The 25,385-nt window shown below is 34.2% G+C and overlaps 3 protein-coding genes across 3 annotated transcripts; all 3 read right to left on the bottom strand.

Annotated features, from left to right (window-relative positions):
• Positions 1–384: 384 nt before the first annotated feature.
• On the bottom strand, positions 385–8,319 carry LOC143636110 (uncharacterized). Its single transcript, XM_077103784.1, has 14 exons — positions 8,136–8,319; positions 7,934–8,047; positions 7,153–7,316; positions 6,956–7,067; positions 6,036–6,257; positions 5,756–5,946; positions 4,726–4,893; positions 4,537–4,642; positions 3,726–3,851; positions 3,482–3,640; positions 2,661–2,861; positions 1,415–1,609; positions 1,272–1,340; positions 385–522 (listed from the first exon to the last, which is right to left on the bottom strand). The coding sequence occupies exons 1-14, from the start codon at positions 8,157–8,159 to the stop codon at positions 406–408; spliced, it is 1,968 nt and encodes a 655-aa protein (XP_076959899.1). The 5' UTR covers positions 8,160–8,319; the 3' UTR covers positions 385–405.
• Positions 8,215–9,577, bottom strand: LOC143636099 (uncharacterized). Its single transcript, XM_077103776.1, has 6 exons — positions 9,507–9,577; positions 9,291–9,425; positions 9,084–9,202; positions 8,697–9,008; positions 8,533–8,615; positions 8,215–8,241 (listed from the first exon to the last, which is right to left on the bottom strand). Exons 1-6 carry the CDS (start codon positions 9,575–9,577, stop codon positions 8,230–8,232), a joined length of 732 nt encoding a protein of 243 aa, XP_076959891.1. The 3' UTR covers positions 8,215–8,229.
• Positions 9,578–21,555: 11,978 nt separating this feature from the next.
• Positions 21,556–22,604, bottom strand: LOC143636091 (protein BASIC PENTACYSTEINE2-like). Its single transcript, XM_077103768.1, has one exon. The coding sequence runs from the start codon at positions 22,595–22,597 to the stop codon at positions 21,728–21,730; it is 870 nt and encodes a 289-aa protein (XP_076959883.1). The 5' UTR covers positions 22,598–22,604; the 3' UTR covers positions 21,556–21,727.
• Positions 22,605–25,385: the final 2,781 nt, after the last annotated feature.

Genomic DNA, 25,385 nt, shown 5'->3' with positions numbered 1-25,385 from the left:
TGGCGCATGGTCACCGCCTCACCATCTGTAGCCGTTTGTGAAACACATAAGTGAGTTTGTTAGTGAGAAAGCCAACAATGATTTATTTGAGTTGAGCTATGTTCTGAGTCAAAAACTCAGGAGTCGGGGCCTGAGATGAGTTGGATATCCTTTCAAGTTTCTGTTGTGGTATAAGTGTATAAGTATATAAGTTTGTATAACTAACATAACAGACCAGTCAGTTGAAAGTTAGTTGCTTAATTTTTTATTTCGAGTAGATTCTAACAGTAAGCCTACTTCAACACAACTGTTAGTAACTACTATAAGACTTGCACTAAACTCCTACAACCTAAAATAGAAATTTTATAAAAAAAAATCATAATATGATCATCGGGTTTTCCCTATTAATTATACAATTTCACTGTTTCATTTGCGCAATATCGACTGCACCTCCATTATTGATCTGGGTGCTTCCACATCTTTGTCCTCTAGTGTGTGCCCAACTAATCTTTGCATTTCTGTTGCAAATGTTTCATTTAAAACCTGCCAACCAATTAACAATTCTGGCCGGGGTTATGTTTTATCAATCAAACCCTTAAAAAAATGTTAGTACGGAAAGAAACAAGTCAAACGGGTTTAATATGTGAAATACCTTCACCAAAATGTATTAGTAACCGGACCAAATTTATGGATTTTCACTTTTTGTTTTGAATGCTAAAAGAATTCAATTAAAATTTAAAAGTGTAACCCAACTAATCACTAATTAACAAAAAGATTTAGGCCAAAGTTTTTTCGGCACATAATTTTTAAGCCCAAATGATAAAACCAAAACAAACCAACGGTTTTCAAAAACTCAAATACCGAATTTTGGTTTCTTGGTTTGGTTCAAGCCCAAAACAGACCTATGCACACCATTATCTATGTGATCATCAGACATGTGCATACTTCCGAAAAAACTGGCCCGTAACGAGAAAAAGCGAACCCAAACAAATATCGACGGTTTGGTTTTATGTTTTTGTAAAACCAAATTTTCAGTTCAGTTACGATTTTGCATGTAATACAAACCGAAAAGACCACACCAAACCGAATTTATGGATTTTCATTTTTATTTTAAATAAGTAATATCTAGAATTTAATAAAATAGTGTAACCCAAATATTTTAGCCCAAATGCATGATAATCAATTAATCATTATGTATGATATATTCAAAATATCTGGACCCAATGTTTCATATTAACTTAATCCGAAACCCAAACCCGAACCCATTTTGACACGAAAGTGAGGTGACATACAAAGAGTGCAACGCGCGAGGCTTTACAAGTCCAGTTCTCTTTTATATTCTCCAATACTTTCAGCACATCCTGTTGATAATATGATGAAACAATTAATAAAAGAAAAAAAATTGGATTAATAAGATAATGTAAATTTATGTCACCTTTCCCATTCGATCCCATAAAGTTCGACACAAGATCACAAAGACTTGATTATCAAGAATACCGTGCAGATCAGTAATCGTCTTTGTCAGAATATCTTTTAAAGGTTGCATTCTGTTTCTTATATCGGTTTCACCAACACCATCCTTCGCTTCTTGGATTACTTTCTTCAGGTTTGTAGCATTTTGTAACCTTGTCTGTAGTTAAGAAATAAAAATGCGTAAGCCCGATATAACAAACGGATGATAAAACTTCACCAACTAATATTTGCCATGCTTTTCAGTTTGATTCAGTTTCAGTTTTGCTAAATCCAAAAACCAAAAAAAAACGAATTTAAGTCATTTTTAAGAAACTAGCTTAGAAACCGTGTACTCCAGGGGGTGGAAAATATCAATACATAAAATTCTTAAATCTTTATTATGTCTTGGAAAAATGTATTGCATATACTAACGATTTTAAAAAATCAAAAATACGTAAAACTTACTATATATTTGGGTTTCATAATTACATAAATTACTATTTAATGTAATCTGACTTCCATAACTATTTGATTGAAAACAAAAGTTATATAATCAGATTTCAAAGTTTCTTAAAAGAAGAGATAATTTAAAATACATGTGTTTTAGTATAATTAGTATTTTCTTTAAAAATATATCACTATAAAAAAGATCCAGGTATTTTTAATAATAGAGAAAGACGGGGAAAATGGTGAGAAGGGATATGGAGGCGATATGTGACATTAGGGATCCTACTTTATTAGAGTAGATAAAAAATAGATAATAAATGATAAAGAAATTTAGGTTCAATTGAGCAATAAATAATTTAGTTATTACTTAACAAAAAACAAAGGCACAAAGTTTCAAGCCCAAACTCATTATTTTAGGCCACTTTTTGCTAAAATCCGTAAACACGAATCACATACAATTTGGCCCGAAAAATAATGAACTTGTGCCTAAATCTTTTTGTTAACTAAAATATAAATATTTGTGATACACTATTTATTAAGTTCTTATAAATTACTTAAATTTAAAAATAAAATGAAAATATAAAAAATCAGCTTTTCGGTTTTAATACATGCAAAACCGCAACCGAACCGAAAGTTCAGGTTTTACAAAAACATAAAACTAAACTGGTGGTTCTTGTTTTGGTTCGGTTTCAAGTACACACCCTACTTAAATCTAAGATTTTGAAGCTTTTAGTGTATTTTAATGCAATAATCAGTTTATTTAAACATTTAAATAAACTCACATTTCCAGCAAGTTTCTCTACAGCCGCTTGCATATAATTTCTGAATTTTGTCCTTAGTGTTACAGTTACTTCACTCAAAAGTTCTCCTGGAACTGCATTTTCACTATGTGAAACGCACGAAATTCGTGACTTAAACTGTTCTTCTATTTCAGGTTGTAGCGCATCAAGCATCATCTTCATTGAATTAAAAAGATCTCCCAACTGCAAACAAAAAAAAAATTAAACAAAATTGAAATTCTTTTATATGAGTAAATCACGCTTTTGGTCACTGAGGTTTGGCCTGTTTAACCCGTTCAGTCCAAAAAAAAATCTTTGGACTCATCATGCCCTGAGGTTGCATTTCTGTAACCATTTGGCTAGCGCCGTTAGATGTTCTGTTAACCAGAAGAGCATATTAGTCATTTGGTAAGAGGTACAAATATTAATCAAGATGGTACAACTCTGAAAAGCATAATAAAAGTGCCCTTCAGGCTAACAGAAAGACTTAAGGGCCCACACACCAAAAGACTAAAATGCCCTTCTAATTAACAAATGATTTAACGGCCCTCATACCAAAAGACTAAAATGGCCTTCTGGTTAACAGAAATATGACCCTCATACCAAAAAACTAAATACTTACACCCTTCTGATTAACAGAAAGATTTAGCAAACCTCATACCAAAAGGCTAATATAGCCTTCTGATCATCAGAAATATTTAATATAATGGTGCTAGCACTGGGACTGAAATGGTTACGCAAATGCAACCTCAGGGACCAAAGGCGTCATTTACTCTTATTTAGTTCATAGGGATAATTACATGGGAGATTATATAAATTCTAACCTCGTTGGGCAAACTGTAAGGTAATAAATTTCCTTTCGCAAATCTTTGAACATATTGAACTGCTTTAAGGGGAATTGTGTTTTCCTTTAATGTTGATAAAATGTCACCATACTTTTTCTCTAAATTTTCCGTAATTGCCCTTTCAGTGTCTGCTATAACCTATTAATAGCGATAATATTAAATAGAATATCGATAAACAAGTATTCATATTAATTCCAGAAATCTAAAACTGTTGATAAAATACCTTTTCCAAATCCAAAGCGTATTCAGGCCAGTGAGAAACGATGACTTGATATTCACGCAACGTTTCTTTCAGTTGCTTGTACATATCATCAACGAATACTGATGTGGAAATTTGTGGTCCGGCACCCTGGAGGGCAAAAGAGTAATATGGCATTGTGCAAATAGTGGTTAGAAAAATATAATACTTTTTGAGCTATATTGAAGTATGAAATCCAACTAAATTATGCAAGTTTATTACATGTGTCAACTTTTACCTGTTTACTTAGGAATGCCTAACGGGTAAAATATTAAAAAAAAGTTGGATAAAGAAAACATCCTAAATCATTTTATTAAAAATTAATTACACAAATCATCCCTGTGGTTTGGGCAAAGTAACACCTTTGGGGTCTAAGGCTAACTTTTGTTAATTTCAGGTAAAATGACCAAAACTTAACTAAAAGGGTATTTTGTCATTTTACCTAACTTTAGGTAATATGACCATATACCCTTTTAGTTAAACTTGGGTCATTTGAACTAGAGTTGACGGAAAAGTTGATGAATGGTGTTACTTTGCCCAGACCACAGAGGCCATCTGTGTAACTAACTCCTTTATTGGAAAAAGTATATTAATATTTAAATCATATAACTTTTATAATCATGTTTGCACACTGTTATCAGTTAATAAAATTTAACCTTTGGTGCTCAAGGTCAGCCCACCCGAATTAAAAATTACCCATATGACGAACCTAACCAGGTTAGCACCCCCCAAAAACAATAATAAATAATTCCCACATCTATATATATATATATAAGTGCTATAGGAACATATGTACCTTGTCAAGCTTGCAATTATCAAGCAATTGAGACCGTTTATCGTGAATAAGGTGCGTTATGTAAATGTGGAACAATTCTTTGGCATCAACACCACCTTTGACGGTACTGCAGGTAAATTAAAGAATATTCAAAGGGGCATTATTGAAAAATCAAATATTGTATATAGATAAGAGAGAGCATTTTCTTACCTTATATTCTGGTAAGCAAGATCCTTCTGAAAATCACAAGTTGTGATAATTAGCTGTGTCACAGGAGGTGAGAGGCTAATAGGCGGGCATGAAAGAAGAAAACCACGTATTCTATTGGAAAGCTCGGTACTATAAAGAGCTGAAGAAAGATTATGTAGGTCTATGAACCTACAAGTAAAAAATGGAAGCCAGTTATTAATATAATGAATCCTGGGAAACACCAAGCAATTGTCGTGCAATAAAGGTGGATTGGGCAGTGTTAGGTAGTAAATAATACAGGGACTAAACTGTAAATGTTAGATAGTGCAGGGTTATAGTTGTAATATATTCATATACATAAGAAAGAGTCGTGAATGAGAACGGTAGCTAATTATTTGAGAGTTTAACTCCTCCTTCTGTGATTCTTCTTCTTCTACAATTCTTTAGCTCGATTACGGTTTGTATCGTAACAGGCGGGGCTGGGTAAAAACGGCCCAAGACACTAGTGAGCTACTCAAGATTGGCTCACTAAAAGCTTGAAACAAGCCGAGCTACAACCTAAAAATAAGCTTGTTAATAAGTGAGTCCGAGTTTCACTTATCAGAATTGAGCTGGCTCGTGAACCTAACCGAGCCTATTATTTAAATAGTTTTTATTTAATATATGTAATATAGTTAATATGAATTTATTCGATTATTATATATAAACTTATAATACAACATAACTAAATAATGTATATTACATTATAATTATAATTAAAAATGTATATATATATTAAATAATATATAATTATTTAAAAATAATTAAACAAGCCGAGATCCATCCAAGTCGAGCTTGGGCTCAGCTCCTCACACCCCTAGGTTTCGGTAGAAACAGGGCAGGATTGGAATATTATTACAATAGAAGTGTAAAATCTTCGAATAAAGCAATTTAGGAGGTTATTAGGCTGTGGTCAACTTTCAACCCGTTTGATATGATTTGACATAAACACAGCCCAGATTAACCCATTCACAAGTAATAATATGAATGAATGTAACTAAAGATCACATACCCGGGGAGCACATGCTGATTTTGTAATTTTTTGTCATTAAAAATTTCATCTCTAATAGTTACGCAAAGAGATTTCATCTTCTGATAAGCACTTGAATAAACAGATTGGTCAACTGTTGACTTTTCACTGCTACAAGAAACAAACTCATCGGTCTCTGCTAAGTGTCTTCTTAAAATCTTTCTTACAGCACTCTGAAAGAATTATAATTATTAGAAACTGAAATGGGAGGATAAAGGAAAGAATTATTATTATAAAAGTGAAACAATGTTTAGTTTAATACCTGAAAATATTTGCATAACTGCATTTGTGATTCTGGGCATATTTCATGCAAAAGATTATATAGTTTCAAAGCAGGTTTCAGAGCAGGTGATATGACACCAGATGAAGGTGTAGGATTATCGGTCAATCCTGATGGCTGATTTTCATCAAGTGATTTGTAGTTTTCAAAAACTAAGGCAATGAGCTGTTCAACTTTGTCAGAAAGCGTCACCAGCATGCGTTTCTGGACAAATTTCACAATAAAATCAGTATTAATAACCAATTTAAAATAAAGCATAAAACATTAAGTTCAACTACATCCATTCTTTTTGTATAGCCAAACTGCTGTCGGTTTTGGGCTGAAACCGAAATTTCAGTTTTTGAAAACCGTTCAGCCGAAAAAGAAAAGTTGGCCCAAAATAATGAATTTGTGCCTGAATCGTTTTGTTAATGAAGAATAACTGATTCTTATACATTTGGGCTAAAAATATATGAGTCACACTATAATAAAATTATTATAAATTACTTAAAATTCAAACTTAAAAATGTAAATCCATAAGTTCAGTGTGCTTCTTAAAGTTTTAATTACACGCAAAACCGAAACGAAAGTTAGGTTTTTACGAAAAGATAAAACCAAACCGTCGGTTTTTGTTTGGGTTCGGTTATTGCGGTTATGGATTGGTTTGAAATCGAAACAGGTCAGAATGAACTGGTCCGGGTTGACCCACAAACACTTATTGTCAAATTTTAGAATAATTAACTCGGTGTTTATTATGATTTCATAAAATATAAATCGTTTAGGATGTTGCATGCACTACAATACCCTCATGGTGACTTTCAACCAGTTTAACCCAGACTGACCTGTTCATAACTGAACAGGTCAAAATCAACACCTCTATAGGCAGTCCAGTGAGCCTATAAAAACAGGCGAATGATTCTCACCTCTTGCTCACTCAAAGTGCCCTTCACTGAAATAACTGGAGACAGTAAATCATATACAACATTTAGGCAATCTGCAGTTGGTGTAGCAACATCCATAACATATGAAAGGTATCTGCAAAAACCGACACATAGCATTATAAAAGCAAACCTTAATTACGACTATGTGTATAATTGTATAAATTTGGTTTAAAACGCACCTTAGTTTAGCATATGCATCAGAAACTCCATAATAAGTAGCAAAGTTAGTTACCAACCACTTCCACGAGCCACGAAGAAGCAAATTTCTTTGTTTAAAATTTAGGGCTTTCATTGCTGCTTCTAAAACCGTGTCGTATGCAACGATTTCAGCAACAATACCACACTAGAAAAACATAAACAGATATACAATCAAAAGCCTATTTTGCAGGTCTAAATAGTGACAACATTCACTACAGTTTTTAAATTTAACATCAGAAAAGTAGTTTCTTAATCATGTATAAATGCCCGAACACGTCAAGAAAAAAAAGGTTTGGGGTCGGTTGGCACGACCCGTTTTCTTAAACAGTTCAACCTGAAACGACCTGCTTAAAAAGTGAGTTGACCTGTAAACCCATTTAGCAGTTTGAACCTTCTTATCCACCCTTCACTTCCAACAATTTTTATTTTATTAGTTCTAACTGTCGATTCTCCAATTATTCCTATTCGCATATTCTAAATATCGAGGTAAATATAAAAGCCCGTGTTTGTGAATTGGGAATGAGATAAATACACAAAAACAATTAAAATAACGCAAATTACTAAAAGGTTTCATATTAATCAGAGTAATTAAATGATTAAGTTGTTACTAAGTTACTATGTATTGCTCATATTCGTAAATGAACATAAAACAGGTCGACACGAATAAGTATATGGGTCCAGTTAAGGTTGAAAAATTCAACCCGCCAACCCAAGACGATTTATTACACCACTATAAAATGAAAAATGGAATAATTCTTTTACCTTTACATTGTTACTCTCATCTGTACTAGTTGAATAGTGTATATTTAACTGTATTCTTCCAACAAGCTCGTGTTCTGGTTCGTGATATATTGGCCACCACCGAAGCTTATCCCCCTGTATGTTTATTGTTTAGTTATCTTACTTTCTTAGACATATTAACAAATACCTCCAATGATAAATTAATAATTGTATTCAACCATACCGTATCATCTGCTATGTCTGCCATTTGAGCAGTTATATGACCACACTACTTCCCTTTTGAATCAGTAACTTCGATAATCAAATCATCTCTCATGCTATCTGGCAAACTGCAGTTGATAATGTTTTATCTCTAACGATTCAAACCAAAAAGAACTCAAAAGGAAATGAGTTAAACGCATTGAGAACCCTCCTAAAACAATTTATTTAGAAAACTATACTATTATTGAAACAATAACTTCATAATCATGTTTACCACAAAATATTTATGACTTCTTTTTCTAAAAGCGTTTCAGGACAACTCAATACGACCCGACCAATTTACCAGCTACCCAACCACCCGTATTGCCACGTCTATTGAGAAAAAAAAAAGAGAGAACAAGAAGATGCACACACAATACATGGGTTTCAGAAGATCCTGGCTGCATCCGGGTAACATCAGCATCCGATGAACTTTTTAATCTCAAAAAACATATATATGTTTCTGCATTGTCAAAAAGAATGACTTGATAGCATGATTTGCAAATGTAACAAATTTCAAAACTACAAAATAAAAAGTGCATACCTTGTGGTGGTTCTGGAGGAGTTAAAGCATTATTATTTAAGCTTGTTATACCTACTTTCAGGACGCCTGCCATATCTTTCATATAATTTTTGCCAAAATGTAAATAAGCCAAACTTTGGTGAGATAGTGAGCTATTAGCAGAAAATTTTGGCGCCACCCGGACTCGTTTTAGTGCCTCCCATTCTGAATGAACGGTTAATTTAGCACCAGACAAACGGCGGTTAAACTTTTGCAGCTTCAACGCAGACGGGTTCTTTATTGATGAAAAAGTGCATCCATTTGGTGCATCCACACCCATTTTTACTTTTTTCACTAAATCACAACAATTTTAATAAAATCATAAATCCATAAAGCGATTAAATTGCAATATAAGATGATAACGCTTACCTTGAACCTTTAATTTCCCAAATGTTTTCTGTTGTTTCTTAGGAACTCCATGAACAACTAACTCTGAAGCTTTTTTGCTCAATAACTCCCCTTCTGGTTGTAATAGGTTTTTGTCCAAACTATATCATAAACAAAGTTTCTCGTAAACTTGAGATAGATCAACATTATTCACAAGTTATCACTGTTATTATTATTTCTACCACTTACCAAAAAGCGTTACGAAGGAGAGAGCATTCATATTGTAAGAAGCCACGAGCCTCAGAGCTGCCTTGAAAGAAGTACTTTAGACACAACCGAACACACGCCTCATAGGATATCACAGTACACCATGGCCCTAGCTCACTGAAATCAGTTCACAGCATAGGTAATATAATAACCACAAATAAACCATTTATACAAGCACAAAAGGCTAATAGCTGCTACCTAGCATGATATGCAGGAACACCAGGTGACACAGGATTGGAAGACACAACACCTTGCCTATTAAACAACATTTACATTTACATTATTAGGCAAATTCTTCAAAGGTGCTGTAAATAATATAATAAAGATTACTACATACTTTACGGAGGGATCGTAAGACCTGTTGGGAGAAGCAGCATAGTGAGGTGAATTGGAGACTCTGGGACCCATGTATACCTATATAGAATCAATTAAAAAAAAAAAAAAAGAAAGAAACCAATAATAATTAAAACCTAAATACTGAAAATGAAGCCTATGCAGACAGACAGACAGACAGAAGAGATAAAATTCTCTAAAGCTACTGCAGATCTCAACTCAAAATTTAGAAGTGAATAAGTTTCCTAAAACAACTAGCCCTAACGATTTCAACGAATAATGCAACAAACTTACACAGATAGATAAATTAAATTGAGATTGCGAGCATTATTAGATTAACGAACAGACGGCATAGTTACCTGCAATGAATGTTGATCGAGATCCTAAGCAAAATTCAACAGCAGCTTCGTCTGTGTTTTGTGTGAGAGAGTGAGAAAGTGGTGGTAAAGTCTAGTCGCCTGTCTTTTCTTTTCTTTCTTTATATTATTATTATTATTATTATTACTTTTCTTCTTTTTTTAGTTTGATGATTTGTTTATGTCCCTGATTCATGCCACCCGGGAGAAAGAAAAGGTTGCTTCATGTGATGATGCCATATTTTATGGAAACTACGATAATGTAAAACAAACCAAGATTGGTTGCATAAACTTATTATTATCAACATCGACATACTTTATAAATAAATAAATGGCATTGTTATGTTAAGATCATATAAGTTTTACTTTTACGTTAATTGAATAGCGTCATCAAATTACTTATTATGTTTACTTACTATTAAAAAAAATGCTTCATTTTCATTATTATTTCAATGATACGAAAATTTCTATTGTTATTTTTACTTCTTTTTTTTTTGTTAAATAATACAAATGAAACAGTTATGAATATTTGTTGTTTTGTGAATCACGTTTTATTTTATGTTAAGGAAAATGTGCTTGTATTAAAATAGTTTAAAAAAAAGCATAAAAATATGCACTTAGACAATTGGTCGTAAGTTTTCTATTTCATATACTAACAAAGTAAAAGGTTTAAGGGACATGACCCGACCCCCCCCCCCGGGGGGTTGCAAGGGAGAGCCCGTGTTGGAAGTTTTTCCAACCACTAGGCGTATTTGAAATTAGCGGTAATCATTAGTAGCAACTTACCACTGTTTGTAACAATTTAGTTCATGAGTGGCAAATGGCAATGGTAACTTACCACTTCTTCTAAAATATTTCCATTTATGTAAATGTTTAATTGTCAACAATCATAATCGTCAACAATTAAACTCTAACGAAGAGTTGTAGTGTTTCAGCATATCCATTTGATTGCTTGTTCTCTGTATAGGAGAGGTCTTTGGTCTAAATTTCTTATTGGGTTTCTTTTAGAATTATCTGATTGAAATTTCAAGATGCCATCAAAATAGTTCAATCTACAAGTGCCTAATAGGATAGAGGATGACAAGTAGGTCTAACAGATTATAAACTACAAGGGTCGCCTTCGATTGCAATGAGCCTATGATTCTTCTCCATTGTCGGCTTTATATCCTGAATCATAGCTTGGGTTATTGTAATAAATTGTTCAATTTTATTTGATTAGGCAAAGATAGAAAGTGACAGAGTGCTTAGTCAAGTTTCATTGATTCTACATTCTCATATGAGTTTTCTAATCAACTCAATTCAAACTAAAGAATGTAATAATCTAGTTATTTTCTTCTGTCTCAACCAGGATATGTATCAATAGTCGAAGAAAGGATGGATTAGAGGTTGAAGAAGATACTAATGGAGCCACCAAAAATTTTTAAAAATTTTACATCATTACTTATCTACCTATTCTAATAAAGTAAAATAAATAGGAACACTTGTCATGTTTTGGTTAATTCTCACTATTTTTTCCCTCCAAAACTAATATATCCTAATATAAGTAATAAATCAATAATTATTCACTTTCCTTTTACACTATATTTATATAATATATATATATATATATATATATTTATAAATATAAACATTAACATATTATTTTACTATATATTTCAAAATATTTTGTGAATTCCAAAATTCAACAACAAATCATGTTTCTCAAATAAAAATTGTTTCGGGTTTTTTGTGGAAGTTAAATTTGATTTTATGGGTCAAAAGTTGGTAAAGAGATTATTTGGTATAAGTTAACTACATTTAGGTCAAAATTTGTTACGGATCAAAAATGAAAATTTCGAGTATTTTTAAAAGTTTTGAGAATGCAAAATAGATTTATCGTCAAATTTGATATGGGTTCAAAGTGTTGACTTTAAAATGTCAAAAGTATTAAAGCTAGAATTTTAAAATATGATTCGGGTTTCAAGTTTATTTTTAAGGACGTTTTTGAAATAATCAAAATGTTCGGGATTTGGTAAATTGACTATTTTCCCTCAACTATTAAAATTTAAGAAAAGATTGCGAACACTTTCGACATGCCACCCCATGCCTATCAATGCTTATAACTTTTATCAAATTTGAAATATTTATGTCAACATTAATTTTTACTTCAATGGTGATCAGAACGTTATATGGTAAGCATGTCATGCAAAACTATGCTCAAATGAAACAAAATATTCACAAAATTGAATGGGTTAACATGTTATTTTTTATGTTGTCATTATAATAAAGTCGAGAAGCCCTCTAAAACTTATCAAAATCTTTTTTATGGTGTAGCTCAGAAAAACATAGTTCTTGAAGAGCATCCATTGCTACAATTTAATATCCTACTTTCCTTTTATGGGTGGTAAATTGATAAATATATCAACAAAAGGTCACACCTCTTTTTGTATTTAGGCTGAGTGGTTAGAACTACTATCGTATGAGAAGTCTTATTTTCGAAATTGGTTCATAACCAAAATTCTTTCAATTATACATATATGACACCGAGAATGAATTTTTCAATAGAAAGAAGCATTATCGGGTACGATTTTGCACGAACATTATTTTTTATTAAGTTTATTTAAAAAAATCGTTTTATGATATAAAGAAAATCAATTTATGTACACATTGTATGCAATACATTTTTTTTATATACGCTATGTAATTATTTGTTTTATTTATAATTTTATATTTGAATTATCTCGTGTGTGACATAGGATCTAAAACTAGTATAATATACATAAGCATTTTAAACAACATAAATAACTAAAATTGACACGTTAACATGTGTAACCTACTAACCTAAAAAAAACTATAAATATTTTAAGATTGAAGCACGTAATAAAATACAAAGTTAGATTGATTTTAGTATAACAAAAAATGATTAATGACTTTCGTGGAACAATCAATAATTTTGGTTGATATTTGATACAATATTTTCCTCTTTAAAAAAAGATGAAAATTATATTAGTGAGACATAATTACAATTAGATGAAATATTCGTTTAATAAAACTAAACAATCAAGATTTTTATCAATTAATTAATCCTGTAGCTTACCATCACCAACAGTTTACACCATCAGTAACCGGCTCACCGCCACATTTAGAGGTGCACAAATCGGTTTTTTTTTAAAAAACCGGTTCGGTTATTAACCGGACCGGTTTTTTTTGGCCCGGAAAAAAACCGGTTCGGTTAATAACCGGACCGGTTAATAACCGGTTTTTGTCTTTCAAAACCCTAACCGGTCTAACCGGTTAGGACCGGTTTATAAACCGGTTAGAACCGGTTAATAAACCGGTTTTTTTATTAACCGGTTTTTTAATAACCGGTTTTTAGGTTAACCGGTTTTTTTTTTTTTTTTTTTTTTAATAACCATTATTACAAGGCAAACCGGTAACTACAAGGCAAACCGGTAACTACAAGGCAAAACGGACTGACCGAAGCCATTCTTTGCTTTCGTTGTTAGGGTTCTTTGCTTGGAAGATTAAAAACACATAACTTTCATTTATAGTTTTTACATTAAAAATACAAACATTAAATCGTTATCGCATATTCGTAACTCAAAAATACAAACATTAAAGAATGCTTAGACACGATTACATGAACAACTTGCTGTTTCTTACTCATTATTTGCCTCCATGTTTGCTGTTTCTTTAACTAATTTTCTTCGCTACCCGATCCCGAGCTATTCCTTAGGTAATCGTCGTACGCGGCTTCTTCATCGGTCATTGGTTGAGTGTGTCCTTCATTGACCTCGTCTTCATACAAGCCCGCCTCATACTCCATTTCCCCCTCGAGTGAGCGTTGATGTTGTGCCCTATCTAAAGAGTCAAAGTAATCCTTGTAGCAAATCGACATCTCTATAGCTGGTGGAGTGAGTCGAGTCCTCCTAATCGATATAACCCTGCCAGAAACAGAAAAAGCAGACTCCGAAGCTACCGTGGAAGCTTTGACCGTTAGTAAATCTTTGGCCATGGCGGCGAGGATCGGAAACTCATCCTCCTTACCTCTCCACCAAGCCAGCAAATCAAGACTTCTAAATTCATCCGGAGTCATGTGTTTCACAAAGTTGGTACCACCATACCTTCCAAGTTCACTGCTTGGGGTGTTTACCTTTTGACGTTTACCGGCGTCTTCCCAAATCATGTAGTACATCCCCATTTCAAGGTCGGTTTGGGATTGGGATTGGGCAACAGCTCTTAACGAGTCATGAATCTGGGAAGACGACCCGTATTTTGTAAGGTAAACATCATACATGTTTGACAAGGTGGTGTTGAAAGCATTCTTTAAAGTTTGGCTATAATAAGGGTTTTGATCGTCGTTTAACTCTAGCTCATCACAAATTTTTTCTATTAAAGCTTCAACACCACCAACATTGATGCAAGGGTTTAACGCAGCAGCACGTGTCAAAACAGCGGGTAGTTCTTGAAAATATTTTCTAAATTTTTCTTTCATTTTTACACCCATATCAAAATAAGGTGCACCCCTACAATGAAGTTCACTCAACTTTGTGCACATGACAGCAATTTTTGGTAAAGCAATGGGGCTTGTTGGATAGTAAACCTCGGATAAACTAGTTGTGCAAGATTTAAAAATTTGAAGGACCTCCGTAACGATCTCAATCAATAACCAGTTTCTAGGATCATACGGTGCACATTTACCCCTACTTGACAAAATTTGATGAAACGCAATTAATGATTCTTTTTGTTGGATGGCTTTCTCAAACATATCACAAGTCGAGTTCCATCTTGTTGGACAATCCCAATTTGGCCCCAACCATTGACAATTAGCTTCTACACAAAATTTTTTGTATCTTGAAAATGTTTTATTGTTGCTAAAAACATCTCGTAACATTCTTTTAAAACTGTTTCTTTGCGTTTCGATCACGTTTAACCCATCTTGCACGGCCAAGTTGATAATATGTGCAATGCATCGGCTATGAAAAAACGCTCCATCACAAATAGGTTTATACTTAAATTTTAAATGGCCAACCGCGGCCGTATTGTTGGACGCGTTATCAAACGAAATTGAAAAGATTTTATGTTCAATCTTGTATTGTCGAATGACTTTATCCAAGAGTTTAAAAATATTTCTACCCGTGTGCGGGTAATCAAACAATTGAAACGCAACGGTTCGTTTCATCATTTGCCACGACTCGGGGTCAACCCAATGAGCCGTCACACAAATGTATGAGTCGGGCGAACCATGAGGTACCGACCACACATCCGTTGTTAAGTTTACACCAGTTTGTAAGTTTGAAAAGTATGAAATTAGTTCGGATTTAGCGTTTTTCCATGCTTTAAGACAATCTCTTCTAAGGGTCGAACGACTTACGTGTTGGTAGCGTGGTTGAACATACTTTTGCATCATCTCCATGAATTGAGGGTTGTCGAAGTGGTTGAAAGGAAGTGTTTGTTGAATCACAAAGTTTGAAAACTTTTGACGTACCGCTTCAAGGTCGTACGTAAACACCGCTCCTTGATTCGTCATCTCCGGCTGCGAACTACTTCCCGATTCGTCCTTCAAGGCATTGCAAAAGGGCCTTTGTACATGCGCTTTTAAAGTGGAGTTTGCATCTTTGCCATAAAACTTCAAACAATGTTTGCATCGAGCTTTTTGGTTACCGTTAGACATTTCGCATAGGTCGAAATGTTGCCAAACATCATGGTTTCGTTTCGTGGGGATGACCCGAACGACCGTTTCTCCCGTGTTCGAGGCACCCATGTTGACGGATGAAGCAGCACTTTGGGAGGCCATGATAATCGACTACGAAATAAGAGCGTATGGAGTGGTAATGTGGTATAATTGAGCGTGAGATAACAAAATAATCGTGTATGAAATAAACGTTTAGAGCGTTTGGAGTTGTATAATCGAGTGTGATCTAACAAATACCCAACCTAAACTATATATAGATGTTTGTGGGGGTAAAATGGTAAAAAAAAAAAAAAAACGGTAAAAAAAAAACGGCCATATAGCCGTTATACAACGGCCAAAAACCGGTTTTTAACCGGTTAACCGGTTATGGAGAAACCGGTTAACCGGTTTTTCCACAACGGTCAAAAACCGGTTTTTTAATAAACCGGTTAACCGGTTTTTCCATAACCGGTTATTAAAAAAAACCGGTTTTTTAATTAACCGGTTTGTTAACCGGTTTTTGATCAAAAAATAGTAACCGAAATACGAACCGCCGGTTTGTAAACCGGTCAAACCGGTTTTTAAAAAACCGGTTTTCTTAAAAACCGGTTTCCGGTTTAAACCGGCAAACCGGTTCCCCAACCGGTTTTTTTGACCATCTCTAGCCACATTACACCACCGCCACTAAGTTACATAAATGATTGAGAAAAATGTTATATAATTTATTATTATTTATAAAAATAAAAATAAAAATAAAAATAAAAATAAAAAATCAAGATAGTCCAAATTGTGTGCATTATTGATGCTGATAAATCAACGTGTAACGTTCTGTTTTCAACAAATTTCAATTTAATTTATTAAAATTAGTTTAAAGTCACCTACATGTCTCTACCTTACATAAAGGTTTATCACATTATATCTCTTAAATTATATGTTTAGTCTAACGGTTTTGCAAGCCAGTAACACCAATGTCTCAGCCGTTGGATGAGGTTATTATTTTCTTTTAAATGATTGTGAATGATCAAATTATCCTTATGCTTTACCTTTAGAACACACCCAATGGTAAATAAAAATCACATTACTGGAAGAATTTTTTATACGTTATTAAGGCTGTAAACGAATCGAATCGAACAAAATCTTGTTTATGTTCGTTCATTTAGCATTAAACTTGTTTGCAAACGGGTCATGAACAGTAATCGAACGGAAAATCTTGTCCGTGTTCGTTCGCTAATGAATCGAACTTGTTCACAAACGCAAATGAACATGTAAATTTAAAAAAAAACAAGGAAAAAACCAACATTTTTATCCAAACATTAGACATAATTTCCTTATTTAAATATAAAGGCATAAATCGTATTCCAACAAGACTCTCATTAGCTAAGAAGAGTATCCCCCCCCCTTTTTTTTCCCTAGCATACGCTTAAAAATAATGCAAGCGGTAAGCTCAATTGGTGCAGCTTCTTGCTAGATTTCTCATTTTCTCTTCAATTTTTTATATCATTTCATTTATCATTAAAAATTAAGATTGGTATAAAACATACTTTACAATTAGGTGTGAGATTGAGATTACTGACATCAGTCTAATAGTTGTCCAATTACCATAGTAACAAGTTATGCAACTGCTAACGTGACCACTTTTCTTTTTTGAATTGCAAAATTTATAAATACAAATATCGATTAGAAAAGGCTAACCCATATAAAAAGGTTACATTAAAAAAAGAGGACTTTAAGCCGATCGGTCCAGGTTAAGTTAACTTTTCTATTTCAACTAACTATTCACGTAAAAGAATAATAATGCGGAAAAAAAGGGAGTTTTTAAGCCATATTTTTTTTAACCCGTTGTGGTAACGTTATTATTAAATTTTTATATGAAAATACAATTTGGTTGATTATCATTTAATTTATCAGCTAATCGTACATTTAATTATTCGACATAAACTAAATACCCTTTCTTTAATATATATATAAACACTTTTTTTGTTTGTAAGAAAAGTGAAATGAAGGGTAAAGAAAAAACCTAAAAGAACTTTATTCTCTAGTTTTTTTTTTTCATATAAAGTAAAGAACATGTGTCGGTATATTTATATTTAAAACTTTATTTCAATTTTAGCCATGTGTTATAGGATGCGCAGAGGGCTGTAAATGAACTCTATGTTCGGCGAACTTTACGCAAATCGTAGCATGCGTTTGTACAATAAATGAATGAACATGAACAAAGAATTATGTTTGATTAACTAAATGAGCAAACATAGACAAAAGTCGTGTTCGTTTACAGACCCAACCTACATGATGGAGCCAGGGAGGTCGACGGCCCAAGGCCTAACTTTTTCTAAGACTAAAAATAGTTCTGCATTTTTTTACTATATAATATAAAAGTCCATACAAAGTTATCAAATTGTAGGTAGATAGTAGAATGCTATACCATCAAGTGAGATGTTGTGAGTTTGAAACTTGCATTTCACATTCTTTTTGCTGATATTCTTTTTATTTTTATTTTTCTTGTTTAGGTTGGACAATATTACTTTATTTAATATTCCCGTTTCTTGATAGGCCCGTTTCATGAGTCCTACCTTTTGTTAATACTTTTGGTTATATTATTTTATTTTTATTTAAAAAACAAAAATGCCCTTTGATTTAAAACAAAAGGCGTGAGGAAAGACTCACGATTCATATTTATGTTCAACCCAGATCATTTTGCTAAAATAATTTTATTTTGTTTATTGTTATCATAATTATCGTTGTAATATTGGCTTTTTATATATACAAGTTATTGAGTTTATATTTTTAGGGCCCATTTTTTTACTTGCCCTAAGCTCTCGATTTTTTACGGATTCTTGGGGATGGGGCATGTTCGTTTACGTCGATTTATGTTTGTTGATTAAAGGTTTTACTACTTTTTAATTGACGAAGGCCCAGCTTAATCCGACATGCTATTGAAAACCAATTCATAAACAGAAACCGAACTGCTCAAAAAACCAGTTTGAAAGGCGACTGAAACCGGTTAAAACCGTACGAAACTAGATAAACTAGACGTTGGCCATCTTTTCCCTAAAGCGGACTGGTTTCAAACCAAACCATTTGGGCCCAAAAACTGATTTGTGCAGCACTACTATTAAAGGTAGAGGTGCACAAAATTAGGTTTTTCAAATACCCGGGTTGGGGTATGGAACCGGGTTCCAGTATGACCGGGTGTTGAAAAATCGGGTATTGGTAATACCCGGGTCGGGTCGGGTTTGGGTCCGAGTATTGTCTCTAAAAACCATACCCTATGTGTCAGGTATGGAACCGGGTATTCTAAAACCGGGTATTTGAATACCCTATTTTCGGGTATTGAAAAAACCTTATTTTTGGGTTTTTTGGGGTTTGTTTCCAGGTTTTTTTCGGGTATAGGTTGGATTTTTTAAAGGGTTACAATTTTATGGGTATTTTCGAGTATTTTCAGGTATTTTTTGGTTATTTCGGGTATAGATCGGGTATTTGAAAAACCCAGTTTCGGGTATTGGAAAAACCCGGTTTCGGGTATGTAACCGGTTCCGGGTTTCGGGTATAAATCGGACCCGGTTCCGGGTACGGGTTTTGGTATGCATATCCTATCCGTACCCTACGGGTAAGGTCGGGTACGGGTTCGGGTATTAAAAACCCGAATATAAAAATACCGGTTCCAGGTATTTTCTCGGGTCGGGTTCCGGATTTAGGTTTTTTATGCCCCTCTAATTAAAGGAAGACTAACAAAGGTGCTCTTGGTCTTGGTGAAGACAAGAAAAAAGGATCCAGCAAATCTAACATCTAGACTGTTCTGGGCCACACTGGTGTAACTAAAAGTCAAAGAAAGTTGTAAGGCTGAGGGGTGTGGGGGCGCGAGAGGGGGCGCGAGTGGGGGCTCCAGCCAATAATATTGTGACGTGTGACAGAGAGAGAAACTTAATAAGATGAGTGTTGGAGTCCCCGCTCGCGCCCCTGACCCTGGTGTGGAGGGGCGCGAGAGGGGGCGCGAGCGGTTTTTTTTTTTATTTTTTTATAAATGTATTAAAAAAACGTATTATTAAAAAAACGTATTATAAATGCCGGATAATCAATTTGCAGTGTTACACCAACATAATATTATTTGGTTTGAATACTACCCTTTCATGGCTATGTATTATTATTATTATTCCTGGACTGGTCCGGCCGTCCGGCCAGTTTATTATTTCACTTAATTTTTTTCAACCTTTTCATTGCTTTTAAAAAATATGTGTGTTAAAACCAAGACAAATGGATGACTTTATATGTCATTAAAATTAATAAGATAAATCAAGCAGTTAAAAAAAAAAATAAATCACAATACTTCATTTATGGCCTCAGCTCCTTCTTCTTCGTTCAGATCACAAACCACCACCCTTTATCCTACTTCTTCTTCGTTCAGCTCAAAAAAAAAAAAATAAATCACAATAACTCAGTCATTCACGCATCCCAAGCCTCCTTCACGCCACCCCCAGCCGCTACCCCTCTTGCGCCTGCCTCTTTTTCCGCGCTCGCGCCCCTCTCGCGCCCCTCTCGCGCCTCGGTGGTGTGGTGGGGCGCGAGCGGCTGGCCTCTTGCGCCCTTTCTCGCGCTCCACACCCCTCAGCCTAATATGAAGCTTTGAATGACTCGTCCCTATATAATTATGAAGAATCTTGAATAATAGGTGCTATGCTGACTTGATTTGTAAAGATTTTAATATTTTTTAGATGAACTAAAATTTGATAGATGAATGTTTGTTTGAATTGATCTTGTGAAGACTACTAACACTAAAGAAAGAAGAAACCAAGACATTCATAGTCAGCTATCATATAATAAAATACTATTCTTTAAAAACATACAATAAAAAGTTCTAAAAACACCCAAAAATATTATCATATCATCATTACATTTTGCATAGGGCTGACAATTTATACACGAGACACGAATACACGACACGTACCTGCACGACCTTAACAGGTAATGGTAAGGCCTTAACAGGTTTCGTGTACTAAACAGGAAGACACGAATTTACCTATTAATTTTCGTGTCTACCTGTAAGTACCTTGGTTAAATTTTTATAATTAAATATATATATATAATATTATAATTATAAACTATTATTATCCACAAACCCTAACTCACGTTTCCACTTTCCACATTCAGATTTCAGATATCCACATTCACTCCATCGCCGCCGCCACTTCTCTGGACAAACCCCTCTCCGCCCGCCGCCCCTCTCCGGTGATTCCCTCTCCGCCCGCCGGTGATTCCTCCGCTGCCACCACTTCCTCACCGGACTTTCTCCTCTCCGCTGTCAGAGCCGCCACCGCGCGCCGGTGCTTCCTCTTACTTGGTAAGTTTTACCCACCTATTATTCCCTAAACATGTTGTCAAATATGTGTTACTAAACAGCTTTAATCGTGTATTACAGGTATTAACAGGTTTGTGTTTAGGATACAGGTACACGAAAAGTTTTCGTATCGTGTACATGTATACTAGTGAGTTGGACAAACACCTAAAAACACACCCTTTATTGTGGATGGTCTTATTGGAATGATAACCTAAAGTCAGTTGACTTACGCACAAAGCTTCTTGCCCGAATTATAGTAACTTTTTTTCAAGCCCAAATTTAGAACCAAAAATGCGACCCATATCCAAACCGTATCGTAACAAAGTTTTGGTTACCCAAAAGGCCAAAACCAATCCTTGCACAACCCTTTACGACTTAAACTCGTATATTGCAGTATTGCACTAACAAAAACATTCATGACAGGGCAACTAAAAGTCAAAGAAAGTCAACCATAAAACTTGAATTTGTGAAGAAGATATGCAGAAAAACAAAATTACAGCAAGTAAAGAAAACAGACAAGGAAAGGTGATTAAAGAAGCATAATTCCACCATCAAAAGATGCCAAGGAAGTAACATTTCGCATAATCTCAAGTAAAAATGAAATAATGTTATCAGAAATTCAGAACCCGAATGTCTAAACGCTCAAATAAAAAAATGACAGACATTGCGACTATGAAAAATCATGGGTTAATAGAGGTACCAGAATATATACAAGTTATAAAACCAAACAAGTTTAGATTTTGATCTACCTGATGGTTACAAACTTGTTGGTACCATGCTTTGCCCAATGAGTCCTCAAATCAATTGCATTAGCAAAGTTGTAACCTTCGGATGCAAGTTTCTCTAGAACCTTCTTGCATGCGCCTTGACTCATCTTCCTACCCGCAATGCGGGCCCCACGCCGTTTAGTACTCATTGGCAGCGGATACATTGATATGGTGGTTGTGCAGCAAGCCGACTGCCACCCGCCGCATCCCCACCTGTAACATTGTTGTGGGACCCCTGTGCATGAGCAAACGGGTATCGGAATACCAGAAATATCCATATCTATTCCATGAATCACCACATCCATGTTTCTCTTCATTGACTTTGACCGATAACTCGAGGTGTTCCCAGTTTCTCTCGGTAAAGATCTTGCTTTCTTTGGCTTCTTAGCTTTTGGTGAAGCCATTGCCGCCGCGGTTCTTTTCTTCATCTGGCTGCCGCTGCCATCATCACCGTCAGGTGTGTAATCTTCCACAGCCATTTCCTTTGAAGAGTCGACTGGCGGCAACATGAGCATTGATGAAGAAGGCGAATGATCAGGAATAAACGAGAAATTAGGGTTTGCAGGTAGCATATGAAGGATTCTTTCTCTTTGGACCCAACCGTCTCTCCTATAGTGCATTGGAACAGGCGGTTCGGAAACAGGGTGGTGGTAAGGTAGCCCATTAGGGTTCATCATGATGGGATTTTCGCGTGGAGATAGTATAGGTTTTGACTCTCTGTGGTCAAGCATTGGAGACATGAGTTGCAGACCTAGGGGTTCCTTGAACGAAGAAGGTTCATAATATCCCCAATTTCTCATTAATCCATCATCATCCATCTGAAAATACAAATAACATAACAATAACATTCGTTATCTAAACAAATTCGGATCCCCACATTGTCAACAAGAAAAGTAGATTTCTTTTCGATTCAATTCCAACATATTGATACAATAACAAAACCTAAACAAATGTTCACAAATTACAAAGAAAAATTGTAGCATTCATATCAAATTCATCAAAGATTTATGCAATTGAACACATGCTAAAATGTTGTCCGATTAAAAGAAATTCTACACAATGCCAACATATCGATACAACTAAGTAGCTAATGCGGAAAAATATCATCAGTCGAGGTCGGATATTTGAGATGTCGGTTATCGCGGTGAGATATCGGTAATTTCAATATCATGCAGAATTTACATATATAGCACTTTAACACTAACAATTCAGTATATTCTGCTGCTATTAACAACTTAACCTTTTGCAACACTAACAATTGTAGCAAGTAGGAAGTGATTAAGACTCGAAACACCAACATTAAACACTAAAAGTTGAATATTAAGACTTAAAACACTGATATCGAGCTGAAATATCAGTCAATATCGCTGATTTTATCGGTACCGATATTCTAAATGATATTTCACATGAGAACCGATAACTGAGATACCACAATAACAAAACCTAATCAAACAAGCCCACAAGGGTAAACAACAGAATCAATCAAACAGACAAAAACAAGATAAAGTAGCAAACATATATATTTGTGGGCGGGATAATATATGAAATCAAAGGGCAAAGAAACATTATTATTATTATTCTGTAACAAAGGAAGGAGAGAGAAAGAAAGAAAGAGATATGGAGAGAGAAGAGTTACGTTACTTGTGTTGGTTGGTAAAATTGGCCTGATATGAGAGAGGAGAGAGAAAGAGAGATGTGTTTGAATTAAGTTTCTTTCTTTCTTTCTATTGAAAATGGAAAACTATATTTCCACTTTCTTATTTAATATTTAAAAATTAATTAAACAAACAAATCTATGTTGATTTGACTTGATTCTGCTTCCACCAAACCCTTAGCCCTTTATGTGCCTGCCCCACCTCACCTACTCCTATTCACATTCACACATACATAAAATCAAATCACACTTACGCTATGGCATGCTGGGTATATATATATATCACAAACACAGACATATCATCACACAACCATTAAGGAACATACATGTATGGGTGACTTTGTATAACTTTCTTCAAACTTATACGGTGTCACTAGACATATAATTATTTTACTAAGCTGTGTTTGACTAGAGAATTGTGGTTGGAGTAGACTCCGCATGACACGGGGAGTGTGCTATGGCATTGGGCACTGTTAGGGGATTGATGGGCAATAAGCTTTTGTTGATCATGTCGTTGTGCAACAACTCTTCCACCTCTGAGACAAGATATATAGTTTAGACTAATTTTTTAAATAATTAACTCTATAAATATAAATAATATCCACTAAATAAACTATGTTAATTCTCACATCCATTCCTTTTTAATCTTCTTTCTCCAAACATCAATTTCATACCTCGATCAATCTCAAAATGAATCTATCATCCAATGAGTGTATGCAAAGGGTTCAAGTTATGACAGCAAGTCAAGCTCACAAGATTATCCAAAGTTTGATCCATTCTAAACATCAATTAACCCAATGTTTATATGACAACAATTTCAAAATCAATCTCATTCCATATTTAACCAAATGGCCCGGATTCAACTACAGTCACCATCACAGCTATATGTTCCGGGAACCCCAAGGAAGATATAAAAAGATCCAAGAGAAACAAGACGCATGTCATAGAGGATTGCTTAAAAGCAAACGCAAAGAAAGGGATTGAGAGTTTTTGTCAAGCCTCTTGATCATTTGAGCGAACCGAGGTTGAAAGGGAACTACAAACGAAGAAAAAAAATAGCAAAACGTTGAAGTTGTTTATTTGATCAACGTTTACTTAATGAAATGTAATTTCTAGTTTAGTCTTGTAATTATTTATCAATGAAATTTAATTTTTTGTTATATTTTTATTAGTCTTTGTTTAAAATTTTTTTTTCAACTATTTAAGAACAAATGGAAAAATCTGATATGACATTGATATAAATGGGCAAGAGTTGAGAGTCTTTAGATGGAAAAGCCACACCTTAACACGTTACGAAGTCCATTTGCTTTCCTTAACTTCTCTATTACCAATTTATAACTATGTTGATTGGTCCATTGATTATGAATTTTTAATCGAATTTATTACTTTCCAAGCTACATACATGTCATTATCAATAAGGTTTACATCAGTCTTTAAATTCATAATTTTGATCGCATACTTTTTATTGTAGCGATAAATTTATTTTGAAAATGAACCGTCTTGTTGTATAACTTAAAAAATTGATCAATTAGATTTTAAAATTAATTAACTTGTTTGGGAATGACAACGAGACAAGCTCAAAACGTATATTGATAATCCCAGTCTCATATCCAAATTTAAATTGCCTCATACCTAATCTAATATCCATTGGATATGGGCCGTCTAATCATCCAAACCCTTTAGCTTATTAAAAAATATTTCTAATATCCATTGGATATGGGCCGTCTAATCATCCAAACCCTTTAGCTTACTAAAAAATATTTGTTTGAATTCCTAAATACATTTCTTGTTGTATTTGATTTTCATAAAATTTTATTAACCAAGAAAATTAGAAATATAATAATTAAGAGTTATTGAATTAAAGCAAAAGAATAAAAACAAATCTAAAATGTTTATGTGTATGTTTCAGGCAATCTGATCATATATCATTTAATACGATGCATATCTAGCATTCTCATCCAACCTTTTATTTCTAAACCAAA

This window comes from Bidens hawaiensis, unplaced genomic scaffold (genome assembly GCF_021521415.1).
Source record: "Bidens hawaiensis isolate Kalapana, Puna unplaced genomic scaffold, B.hawaiensis_p1.1 tig00007783_1, whole genome shotgun sequence".
Taxonomy (NCBI): domain Eukaryota; kingdom Viridiplantae; phylum Streptophyta; class Magnoliopsida; order Asterales; family Asteraceae; genus Bidens; species Bidens hawaiensis.
Note: the sequence above shows the minus strand (reverse complement) of the source record. Positions and strands in the feature narration are given on the sequence as shown.